This window comes from Carassius auratus, chromosome 8 (genome assembly GCF_003368295.1).
Source record: "Carassius auratus strain Wakin chromosome 8, ASM336829v1, whole genome shotgun sequence".
NCBI classification, from domain to species: Eukaryota; Metazoa; Chordata; class Actinopteri; order Cypriniformes; family Cyprinidae; genus Carassius; species Carassius auratus.
In genome coordinates, this window is record NC_039250.1 from 1057948 (window position 1) to 1071282 (window position 13335).

Below are 13335 nucleotides of genomic sequence, written 5' to 3' on the forward strand. Positions count from 1 at the left end.
GTGAAATGGATCGAGCGCTTCCTTGCCAACAAACATCCTAAACATGTATAAACCAGTGAAATTTAGTTTAGAAAGAGTGAGAGAGTGTGTGTGAGGGTCAGAGGTCATCCTGAGGTGAAAGGTCAGTCCACAGACACGCTGAATATTAGCGCAGATCATTATACTGGACAATAACAGCAGGATGAATGAGGAAGACACTGATGAGACACAGACACACACACACAAACACACACACACACACTGAGAGAGACATCAAAAAAGTAACAAAACTAATAATCACAAATCCACAAAAGTACAATAACTAAAAAGATTAATATAAAATATAAATTCAAAAAATTATAATACTATATTTTTACAAATATAAAGACATATTTTAAAAGATAAAAAACTAAAACTACCTAGAAAAGAATAAATTAATATAATTAAAAATATTAAAACTATAATAGAAACTACAGACATATTAAAATAAAAGAACAAGAAGAAAAGAGACAAATACAACTATACTTTTTTTGTTAGTGATGTAGTCAACTTACAGTTACACACACACACACACACACACACCACACACACACACACACACACACACACACACACATCTTTCTAAAATAAAATGGCATTGTTATAACCAAAACCACAGACTTTTCACATTCTGAGTAAAAAAAAAAATCTGTGAGAAAAAAACTGGAGCTCTGTGAGATTTGTTAAACGTGGCAAGTGTGTAAATTATTTTAATATCTGAAAGCATAACATTTAATAAACAAACATTCTGAATGACTGTGACTCCAGGTCTCAGGAGAATTTATTAAATCCAGATCACATTTGTGCTTGTAGATCTACATGTGCCACACACACACACACACACTCGCTGGATTGAAACGACAGCAGGAGCCGGTGAAATAGAATAGTTTTTAATTGACTCAAATCCCCAGAGTACAGTAAAAGATCAAGACTGTAACTAAACTCTTCCTCCTAAGACAGTATAAAAATACTCTAGGACGGCTAGATGAGTGAACTAACCAGCTAACTAACCTCTCCACCGAATCTCACACACACTGCAGGACACTACATCCTTAAATATTCATAGGTTATGCAAAACAATCCATATACTGGATATACCTGGAAAAACCAAACCACCTCGTACTGTATATCAGTTTACAGACTCCAGACCACAAGATTACAGATTCACAAGAGAAACGTCTACATCTAGATCAGAGCTTCAACATCACGCCGTCAAACTCCTCATGAGAGAGGAACTCCAGTCTGAAGAGGAGAACCGCACCAAACCGGTCAGGAACACACATGACAGGAGTCACAGTCACACACACTAACTAGAAAGAAAGAAGACATTATTTTGCACGTTTTTTTTCATTGCAACATTATTGTTACTATTAATTAAATGCACATTTATCCTAAACGTTTCATTCTTGCAATGCAATACGTCTTGCTATTCTTGTTTCTTTTTTTCTTCAAATATTTGAACATTACTAAATCAAGATATAATTACCAAAAAAGATCAAGTACACTGTTTGAAAAAAACTAAAAAATGTAAAAATTAAGCGACTTTATGCTTAAAACGAAAAATAAAAAAAAACTGCCAGTGGGGTCTGGAAAAAAAAAACGCCTTTATTTTTTATTATTATTATTTTAACGTTTTTTTATTTATTTATTTTTTTAGTGGTAGATATATTTTCTTGTTTTAAACTATGCATTAATTTTTTTTTTTTGAATTTTTTAAAGTAATTTCTCTTAAGAACTGTGAAGCAAGACAAAAATACGGAGTAAAAAACTCTAGTAATAAATCGACGTAATCTGAAACATTTCCACATCATGCGTACTGTATTTAGTTTTTATTTGCCGAACCTTCCCTTGCACTGTAGTAAAATGAGCGTGTTTCAATAACGAGAATGCAATGAAAATCCCCTCTGATGATAATGAGAATCACAAACAAATCAGAAAAGACACATGTCCAGATGATTCACGATAATGAGAGCTGCAGGGAAATGTCCCCATGCAAAAATCCTGTGGTCCGAAAAAACTTTTTCTCCTCATTCAAAATGCAAAATGTCTTATTTCTTTCTCCGGTTTTTAGAGCAAGCTCCTGATGGGTTTAGTGTGACTCAGTAGGTTGCAGATGCAAATAAATGCAGCGCTGCATCTCAAGTGTGCATCAACATATTTGTGTTCAAATCAAATGATATCGATGTTTCTGCTGCATAATCGTTGGAAGGCGGAATAAAGGGCATCGTGATGATAATGACTCTGCGGTGCTGTGTGTGTGTGTGTGTGTGTGTTAGGAGGCCGTGGATGTGTTGGGGCTCCAGCCCATCTGATAGGCTCGTTCCAGCGTCCGCTTACAGTCCTGCATCACTGTACTGAACACAATGTGTGGATACTGCAGCACCAGTCTCTCCACCGTCTCCTCGTTCACCTGCAACAACACAAACACACACACATTTGCTTTTCATTTGACTTCCTTTGATGCAATGCACTCATTTTCCCTAAAATGCATCAAAAATGCATGCCATTTGCATTGAAGAAATGATTCATATATTAATGCACGAGGTCTGTGAGAAAGCTGGTGTTGAGTTTAGAGCGAGAGGCTGAAGAAACACAGACGCTGCACATGTTGAGTGAGATAATCACCACACACACACACACACACACACAGGGATCCAGAGCAAGCATGTGTCGTGTCGAGTGTGTTATTCTCATGCAGACTGAAGGTGAAGATCTCACGACTTTACACAGAAAACACCATCCCATGCACGCACGGACACTTGAAAAATGATTTCTGCCGTGCTTTCCAGCGCAGATATCTATACATTCATAATCAAGACACTTTCAACATTTCCTTGAGATGCTAAACGACTTCAGATATTACTTTAAGATATTAGGCTTCTCAAGTAAACGGAAGTTTCACTTTAGTAAATTTAAGAGTGTATTGGAAAATGCTGAGAACGAAAACTTGCACACACACACACACACGCACACACACACACACACACACACACAAAAAAAATACAAAAACAAAACAGACAAAAAATTTTAATAAACAAACAACTAAAGTTTTTATTTCACGTAACATTCAGGAAATTCAGATACATATTTCAGGCTTAAAATCAGTCTTTTTTTTATTAAGTAACACTTTATAAGACACTTTATATAAAATATTTAATATAAAAAGTCTGTTAATTTTCTTTTCTTTAATTTTATAGACATTTCTTTTAACGTACAGCTCAAAGTAGAAAAAAACAGGTAAAACAATTAATATGGAAAATATTAATGCAGTGCATTAGAGTAATTTTTTTATGGATTTTACGTTTTTTTTTTTTTTTTTTATGCACACACTCCAAATGCATTTAAAATTCCAGTTTACTTCCTGAATATAAATAGAATCAAAGAGGTAACAGATACTAAGTTTTGTTTTCTGAAAAATGCATCAAACAAAAAGAGAATTTATCTTTAAAACAAGAAGAAAAAACATCTATAAACTAGTTTTCCTTTTCAAATAAGATATTTTTTTTTCTTGTTTTAAGCACAAACTCACTTTATTTTGACCAGTTTTTCAGAAAGCAAGACTTTATATCGAAGGTAACTTTGCTACTCAAGTAAATTTCTCTTTATTTGTAATATTTTGCAGTGTACACTACAGTAATATCACATATTTCTCTGTAGCTGATATGATATTTCTCTTTGACTGTAACTTAACGTCGCTGTGAATGCAACTTATTCCGTTTGGAAAGACGAATGTTGACTTCATTAAATGTTGCCGATTATTGCACGTGTGTATTTATGACTCGGTCCAAGAGCACAAATGTACTTTACAGGCTCAAGTTGTTCTGATGACTCCAGCACGCAGACACAAACACACACACATTCCTCGCATCCAAACACAGTATTTTGGTTAAGACTTAAAAAGGTTTCTGGAGTGGGTGATCTTCGCTGATTTACCGTAACCCTAAACCTGCCTGCAGCACATGTACCGCGGTAAAACACTGTGACACGGCTCATACTTCTCAGAAAACCCTTGTTTTAAAACAAAACCTCAAAAATCTGAGCAAAACACATGTAACACACACACACACACACACACACACACACCCCCAAACCCGCCTGCAGCTCTAAACAGAAGAGACTAATGCTGACTCACATTATGACAGAAACACCTCACACAACGATCATTAAAGTAATATAAACGTCACTTAAGCTGGATATTTTGGGTGAAATATTGAATTATATAACAGTTAAGCTCAACTCAGTTCAGGTTTAGGAGCATCACACGGTCGTGAAAGACAGTTTGCATGTGCAATCCAATGATTTAAAGACACAGATCAACTAAAATGTCTCTTTTTCTGTGCGACACAAATAGAGATTCGTCAAATGTGACCCTGGAGCACAAGACCAGTCTGAAGTGTACATTTCTCAAAATGGAGATGTATATTCACTTTCCAATGCATTTTCCATCGATGTCTGGTTTGTTATGATTGGACAATATTTGTCTGAGATGCAACTATGTGTAAATCTGGAATCTGAGGGTGCAGAAAAATCTAAATATTGCGAGAAAATCATCTTTAAAGTTGTTCAAATGACGTTCTTAGCAATGCCAAACGCCAAAACACCCTAAAAGCATAACAAAATGAATATAACTAAGTTCAGATCATATGCACGAATTACTGTTATGATGCTTTTATGGTCCTTTTTAGGATTTCTTATGTTTCTAAATCTTTTTTTTATTGAAAAATCTCAAAATACTTTAAACTAGATCACTTCACTTGAAAAGCAACATTGTATCGTTTACTGTATTACGGCTTGTTTTTAATGACTTTTGATATACTGCATGGCAGATATTTTTCTGCTTTTTGTTTATATTTTAACCTTACTTAAAAACACACATAAGAGACAAGGAAAACAAGTCTTAATATCTTATGTACAGTTATTAACATATTCACATCGATGGTCAAAATCTTTGAAAGAGATGCCAAGATTTCTACAACATCACAATAAATTAATTTCCATCTGTAATATCTACAGAAAAACAATCTGGCTTGTGTTATTTTCTAATTCTAAGGACAACTGTGTTGATGGAAAATAATGGGATACAACAACTCATAAAAATGTCAAATTAAAATAAATAACTTTAAAATAAAACAATCCAAATAAATAAATTAAATAGTCAAATGGAAAAAGGAAATAAATAAATAAATAAAAACATAATAAATAAATGTCAAAACATTAAATCATACATTTAAATATTCAAGATACAAAGTATTACTATTTCAATATCTGCAGAGTTGGTTCTCAAGGAAATTAACATTGTTTCAAGGATTATTTTGATATTTTACATTTACATAGTCATTTAGCAGATGCTTTTAAATGTATGATTTAATGTTTTGAAATTTATTTATTATGTTTTTATTTATTTATTTCCTTTTTCCATTTGACTATTTAATTTATTTATTTGGATTGTTTTACAAATAATGACAACATAAGCAATCAAAACCCACAAAAGAATTAATTTTAACAAGAGAAATAAAACAATAAAATAAATCACTTTTACAATATAACATTTTTTAATAATTTAAAACAAAAATAAGAACTTGCTTAAAATTCTATTAAAAATGTAACATAAAAAAAAAAACAGGAAAAAATAACCAAATCATAAAAATGTAACAATTGACACAAAAACATATACTGTGTTCAATATACAATGAAAGCAAGTTCTACTATTTTAAGTAAATTAACAATGTTTCAAGGATTTTTTTTTATATTTGAACTGGAAAACAGGCCAAAAATACTAATTATTATTATTATTAATTTTTTTGCAGTGCACTATGAAACGAACGAGATTCTCCAGACATTCTCCTGAAGTGTTTCATGGAAGAATCCTCATCAAACAGGTTCAGGACGACACAAGAATGAGTAAACGATCACTTTTGACTCAAACTGTTTGTGAAGAGGAAACTCTTCTACTGGAGGCTCTGAGGGACAACGAGGGTTTGTTCAACTGCTCGTACTTCTCTTTGATTACAGAAACAAGCTTTCTCTCGTTCTTCTCTCGCTCCGCGGCGTCACATCAAAGTCCGGTCTAGATCTGGAGGTCTGAGGGGGGCATAATGAACTGATTTGATGATTTGGGCTGCAGTGGATCAATAGCGTTCTTTCAGTCGTCTCTCGTTGAGCCCGAGGCCACGACAGAGCGATCTGTGATGTGTGTCTGCAGCTCACAGCCAAATGAATGGAAATGCCACAAATTCCACTCAGTCGCTAACTTTTAGTGTGGGTTTGAAATGGAAACGCGTCACATGAAAGGGAATCTATATGTCTGTTATAATTGACTTTGGCTTTTAGGAAGCAAATGCAGAGAAGGACGGGTTATCCGTCACATCTACAGCTTCCCAATGAGATTATACAAACAGAGAATTAGCTGGACGGTAAAGTGATTTAGGCAGAAATTGAATTTGTCATGGGCTTGTGGCTTTATAAACGGCGCTGACCCGAAACACAAGTCACTCTACATCACGATTAGATATAGCTAATGACAAAGTCACACTGAAATATACGAGACAACGTACATCTGAATCATGAGACATGGAATATAGAAATAGAATAAACATCTATAGTTGCAGTGGTTTTTTTTTTGATGTGTGTCATGTTTTAAAAATAAAAAATAAAACACTTATTAAAAAATGTATTGAATCATAAAATGTTTAAACTAAAATTATTTTAAAATAAAAACAAATCTAAATAAAATATTTAATGAAAATAATAATAAAAATGACAAATTTAAATAAATATTTTAAATATAAAAATAAAAGACTTAAGCAATAAAAGACCTCTCCTTGAACTGTCACCTTATCGTGGTGGAGAGGTTTGAGTACCCGAATGATCCTGGGAGCTATGTTGTCTGGGGCTATATGCTCCTGGTAGGGTCTCCCAAGGCAAACAGGTCCTTGGTGACGGGCCAGACTAAGAACAGTTCATAAAACCCCTTATGGCAGATTTAAAATCAAGGACCGTGACGTCGCCCGGCATGGCGCAGCCGGGGCCCCACCCTGGAGCCAGGCCCGGGGTTGGGGCCCGTATGCGAGCGCCTGGTGGCCGGGCCTTCCCCCATGGGGTCCGGCCGGGCTTAGCCCGAAGGAGTGACGTGGGGCCGCCCTCCTATGGGCTCACCACCTGCAGGAGGGAGCGTAAGGGGCCGGTGCATAGAGGATCGGGCGACAGTCGAAGGCGAGACCCCCGACGACCCGATCTCTGGACACGGAATCTGGCTTTAGGGACGTGGAATGTCACCTCGTTGGCGGGGAAGGAGCCTGAGCTTGTGCGGGAGGTCGAGAGGTACCGACTAGAGATAGTCGGGCTCACCTCAACGCACAGCTTGGGCTCTGGAACCACACTTCTTGAGAGAGGCTGGACTCTCTACCACTCTGGAGTTGCCCATGGTGAGAGGCGGAGGGCAGGAGTGGGTTTGCTAATAGCCCCCCAGCTCAGCCGCCATGTGTTGGAGTTTACCCCGGTGAACGAGAGGGTCGCTTCCCTGCGCCTTCGAGTCGGGGATAGGTCTCTCACTGTCGTTTGTGCCTACGGGCCGAACGGCAGTGCGGACTACCCGGCCTTCTTGGAGTCTCTGGGAGGGGTGCTGGAAAGTGCTCCGACTGGAGACTCCGTAGTTCTACTGGGGGACTTCAACGCTCACGTGGGCAGTGACAGTGACACCTGGAGGGGCGTGATTGGGAGGAACGGCCCCCCTGACCTGAATCCGAGCGGTGTTCTGTTATTGGATTTCTGTGCTAACCACGGTTTGTCCATAACGAACACCATGTTCAAGCATAAGGGTGTCCACCAGTGCACGTGGCACCAGGACACCCTTGGCCGGAGGTCGATGATCGACTTTGTGGTCGTGTCATCAGACCTTCGGTCATATGTCTTGGACACTCGGGTGAAGAGAGGGGCGGAGCTGTCAACTGATCACCACCTGGTGGTGAGTTGGATCCGATGGCGGGGGAGGAAGCTGGACAGACTCGGCAGACCCAAACGTACTGTGAGGGTCTGTTGGGAACGTTTGGCTGAGCCCCCTGTCAGAGAGATCTTCAACTCCCACCTCCGGCAGAGCTTCGACCGGATCCCGAGGGAGTCTGGAGATATTGAGTCCGAGTGGACCATGTTCTCCACCTCCATTGTCGCTGCGGCTGCTCGGAGCTGTGGCCGTAAGGTCTCCGGTGCCTGTCGAGGCGGCAATCCCCGAACCCGGTGGTGGACACCGGAAGTAAGGGATGCTGTCAAGCTGAAGAAGGAGTCCTATCGGGCCTGGATGGCTTGTGGGACTCCGGAGGCAGCTGACGGGTACCGGCAGGCCAAGCGGACTGCAGCCCGGGTAGTCGTGGAGGCAAAAACTCTGGCCTGGGAGGAGTTCGGTGAGGCCATGGAGAAGGACTATCGGTTGGCCTCGAAGAGATTCTGGCAAACTGTTCGACGCCTCAGGAGGGGGAAGCAGTGCCCTACCAACACTGTTTACAGTAGAGATGGGCACCTGTTGACCTCAACTGGGGATATCGTCGGGCGGTGGAAGGAATACTTCGAGGATCTTCTCAATCCCACCGACTTGTGTTCCGTTGAGGAAGCAGTGGCTGGGGACTCGGAGGGGCACTCGTCCATCACCCGGGCTGAAGTCATCGAGGTAGTTAAAAAGCTCCTCGGTGGCAAGGCACCGGGGGTGGACGAGATCCGCCCCGAGTACCTCAAGTCTCTGGATGTTGTGGGGCTGTCTTGGCTGGCACGCCTCTGCAACATCGCATGGCGGTTGGGGACAGTACCTCTGGACTGGCAGACCGGGGTGGTGGTCCCTCTTTTCAAGAAGGGGGACCGGAGAGTGTGTTCCAACTATAGGGGGATCACACTTCTCAGCCTCCCTGGAAAAGTCTATGCCAGGGTACTGGAGAGGAGAATTCGGCCGATAGTGGAACCTCGGATCCAGGAGGAACAGTGTGGTTTTCGTCCCGGTCGTGGAACACTGGACCAGCTCTATACCCTTTCCAGGGTGCTGGAGGGTTCATGGGAGTTTGCCCAACCAGTCCACATGTGTTTTGTGGACTTGGAGAAGGCATTCGACCGTGTTCCTCGCGACATCCTGTGGAGGGTGCTCCGGGAGTATGGGGTCGGCGGCTCCCTACTTAGGGCTGTTCGGTCCCTGTACGACCGGAGCAAGAGCTTGGTTCGCATTGCCGGCAGTAAGTCAGACCTGTTCCCGGTGCATGTTGGACTCCGGCAGGGCTGCCCTTTGTCACCGGTTCTGTTCATAATTTTTATGGACAGAATTTCTAGGCGCAGCCAAGGGCCGGAGAGTGTCCGGTTTGGGGACCATACGATTTCGTCGCTGCTTTTTGCGGATGATGTTGTCGTGTTGGCATCCTCAGACCAGGACCTTCAGTGTGCATTGGGACGGTTTGCAGCCGAGTGTGAATCGGCTGGGATGAGAATCAGCACCTCCAAGTCCGAGGCCATGGTTCTCAGTCGGAAAAGGGTGGATTGCCCACTTCAGGTTGGTGGAGAGTTCCTGCCTCAAGTGGAGGAGTTCAGGTATCTTGGAGTCTTGTTCACGAGTGAGGGAAGGATGGAACGTGAGATTGACAGACGGATCGGTGCAGCTTCTGCAGTAATGCGGTCGCTGTACCGGTCTGTCGTGGTGAAGAAGGAGCTGAGCTGTAAGGCAAAGCTCTCGATTTACCGGTCAATCTACGTTCCTACTCTCACCTATGGTCATGAGCTGTGGGTCATGACCGAAAGGACAAGATCCCGGATACAGGCGGCCGAAATGAGCTTTCTCCGTCGGGTGGCTGGGCGCTCCCTTAGAGATAGGGTGAGAAGCTCGGTCACTCGGGAGGAGCTCAGAGTAGAGCCGTTGCTCCTCCACATCGAGAGGAGCCAGCTGAGGTGGCTCGGGCATCTATTTCGGATGCCTCCTGGACGCCTTCCCAGGGAGGTGTTCCAGGCACGTCTCACCGGGAGGAGGCCCCGGGGAAGACCTAGGACACGCTGGAGGGACTATGTCTCCCGGCTGGCCTGGGAACGCCTCGGGGTCCCCCCGGAAGAGCTGGAGGAAGTGGCTAGGGAGAGGGAAGTCTGGGCGTCTCTGCTTAGACTGTTGCCCCCGCGACCCGGCCCCGGATAAGCGGAAGATGATGGATGGATGGATGGATTAAGCAAACAATATAACGTTAGAAAACTTATAAAAAATGTATTTAAAATTAAGATGATTTTGAAATAAAAATAAAACACAATACAATTTGCATAAAATAATTTAAAAAGTTGAATAATAAATGACAAATTAAAATATAAATATAAAATGCTAAATAAAACACACACAAAAAAATAAAAAAATAATATTAAACACAAACACCTTATTTTTTAAATTAAACCAAACAAAATAAAACATTTACTTCAAATTAAATAATTAAAAAAATGAAATAAAAATGTATTATTAAAAACCAAAACACTTCCTCAAAATGTAAAATAAAATAAAAAATGATAATAAATAGCCATAAATTAAAATAAAATAACAAAAAAAAGCTTAAAAATCATAAGAATGTAAAATAATTAAAACAAAATTTTACAGAACTAAAATGCTAATTATTCCGGGCTTCAGCTGAGAAAAGGTTAGAGAATCGGTGATCTAAGAGATGATGCAGACGTGAGGAGTATGAAGGTGAGACGCTGTCTGTTTATCTGGTGACCCCTTGACCCTGCTACACACTCACCTTGTCACAGCGCATCAGACCCAGGTACCGCAGAGACTTGCTGCTCCTGGCGATCTGAGTGGCTCCCTGATCAGTGATCTCCTTACACCAGCCGGCATCCACCGTCTCAATGGTGCTGCTGTACTGACCGATGGAGATCAGAGCTGGACACAGAGAGAGAGAGAGAGAGAGACGCCATCAACAACCACTCAGTCACTCTCTAACACATCAGGACCAACCTTCATTCACCTCTGAACTAACCCCAGTCGGATCTGTTGCCATGACAACTTCAAATAATAAATAAATAAATAAATAAGAAAATGCATTTAAAATACATATTATATACAGTCAAGTAAATTATGAATTATTTGACCAAAATCTGATAATGTGATATATGTTGAAGGTATCTGAACAAATTTGGGTTTGACTGTATATATATATACACGCACACACACACACACACACTCAGAGACATAAACAAACACACACACGGGCGCGCACACACACACACACACACACTCGCATACTCAGAGACATAAACACACACACACACTCGCGCACACACACACACACACACACATGCACACACTCTCACACACACACTCAGAGACAAACACACACATACACACTCGCACACACACACTCGCACACACACACTCGCACACACACGCACACACACGCACGCACACACACGCACGCACACACACGCACGCACACACACACACACACACACACGCACACACTCAGAGACAAACACACACATACACACTCGCACACACACACTCGCACACACACGCACACACACACTCGCACACACACACGCACACACACACACACACGCACACACACAGACACAGACACACACACACTCAACACTTTTTTTCCTCACATACACCATGTTTTTATGAGAAGAATGTTGTATAAATCAGTGTGAATACATATAGAGAGGAAAAAAACTGTAAAGTTTGGTGTATGCAAGAGAAAAATCTCAAAGCATGGATTGTAATTGACAGATGCAAGTACATAAAGTGCAATAAAATAATATTATATAAATATTGAATATTTTCTTTGCATTAGTCTGAAAGAAGAGACAAAATTGAGGCTGGTTTTGCCCGTAGTGTATTGCTTCAATGCTGTGTCTGTATTTACTTCCGATCACGTTCACTTTTCATAATTAAGGAGCGTCTGGAGTCACGTGAGGTCAGCCAGAGGTCAAACTCCTGCTCTGATCACATTACTGTCCTCCTGTTCAGATGCAGGATTCAATTAGACCTCGAGCGCAGCGCTTTATCAATACACTAACAACATCAGCAGCAGAAGCAGCCTCCAGCACACGCTTCTGAAGGATTCCAGAGAGCTACATTCTACTTACACTGGTTTCTGAGTTATCCATAAAATTAGAAGGAAACTCTAAAAACTTAAGCGAAAATGTCCCATCAGAAAATTACCAGCATTTATATTTGATTTGATTTCTTTATTTATTTTTAAAGTGTACTTATATTTTTCCTTGTTTTTCTTTACAAATACATACATACAAATGTTAACAATTACTTTAGATTTTTTTTTTTTAAGTCTGAAAAATATATACAAATTTTCTGAAGTTTTCTGAAATGTCCATAAAATTAATCCCAAATATCACCGGTTATGTTTTTCAATGTTGTTTTTTACAGCATATTTAAATATTTTTGTCTTGTTTTCCAGAATAAATGTAAAAAAATCTTAAATTAACATTTACTTTAGAAGGGAAAATTAATGATTTTAAGTCTGAAAAATATATCACAATTTCCTGTTATTTTCATAATTGTCCATAAATTAATATACAATGTCCATCCCCCAAAAACTATATTTTTATTATGTTTGATTTTGTCTTTTTTCACAGCACATTTAAATATTTTTATATTGTTCTCCAGAATAAATGGTGTAAATGTTCTTAAATTAACATTTACTTATTACTGACTGTATCAAAATGTCCTGAAAGATGTAATCAAATCAAGTGAGTTTATGCTTAAAACAAGAACAAATCCCCGACGGTGGAGTAAGAAAAAGTCGTTTTCTTTTAGCTCATTAGCAGATAATTGTTCTTGTTTAAAGCATAAACTCACTTAATTCTGAACAACACCTAATATCTTCAGTCATTTTGCGTCTCCAGTAAATGCATCTTGATTTTAGGATGTGTAGATATTTGTACTGGAAAACAAGACTAAGATACTGAGGAAGAAGATCATTTTGTTTTCGCTACATATCAACACAAACCCCAGGAACACAGAAGAGCTTGCGTCTGCTCCCATTACGCTTTTGCTTTAAATGGATTAACCCTCGTAATCCTGCTCGTGTTTGATGGATGAAGGCATCCTCTCTCACAGGATCTCATGAATGAATTGGACGTGGATGTGCATATATTGATCAAGAGCCGATGATGATGTTTCCTGAGTTAAATAATCATCATTCAGCCTGATGCATGAAAAACGCAACAAACTAATACAGTATACTGGCCTGATTTAAAGAGATATTTCAGCTAAAATCTGTTCTGTCATCATTTGTTCAGAGATGTCAACAGCAATGCTGTGTTTGATTTGCGCTCTTTTCATTCATAAAGTTAACA

General features: G+C 40.1%; 1 protein-coding gene across 1 annotated transcript in view; it reads right to left on the bottom strand.

Moving 5' to 3' along the window:
* Positions 1-887: 887 nt before the first annotated feature.
* The window catches only part of LOC113106920 (F-box/LRR-repeat protein 17-like), a 101206-nt gene continuing 88758 nt past the window's right edge, over positions 888-13335 (bottom strand). The window contains exons 4-5 of the mRNA XM_026268965.1: positions 10755-10897; positions 888-2428 (exon numbers count right to left, since the gene is read on the bottom strand). Coding sequence (XP_026124750.1) covers positions 2291-2428; positions 10755-10897 — 281 coding nt within the window. The 3' untranslated portion in view covers positions 888-2290. The remainder of the gene's footprint in view (positions 2429-10754; positions 10898-13335) is intronic.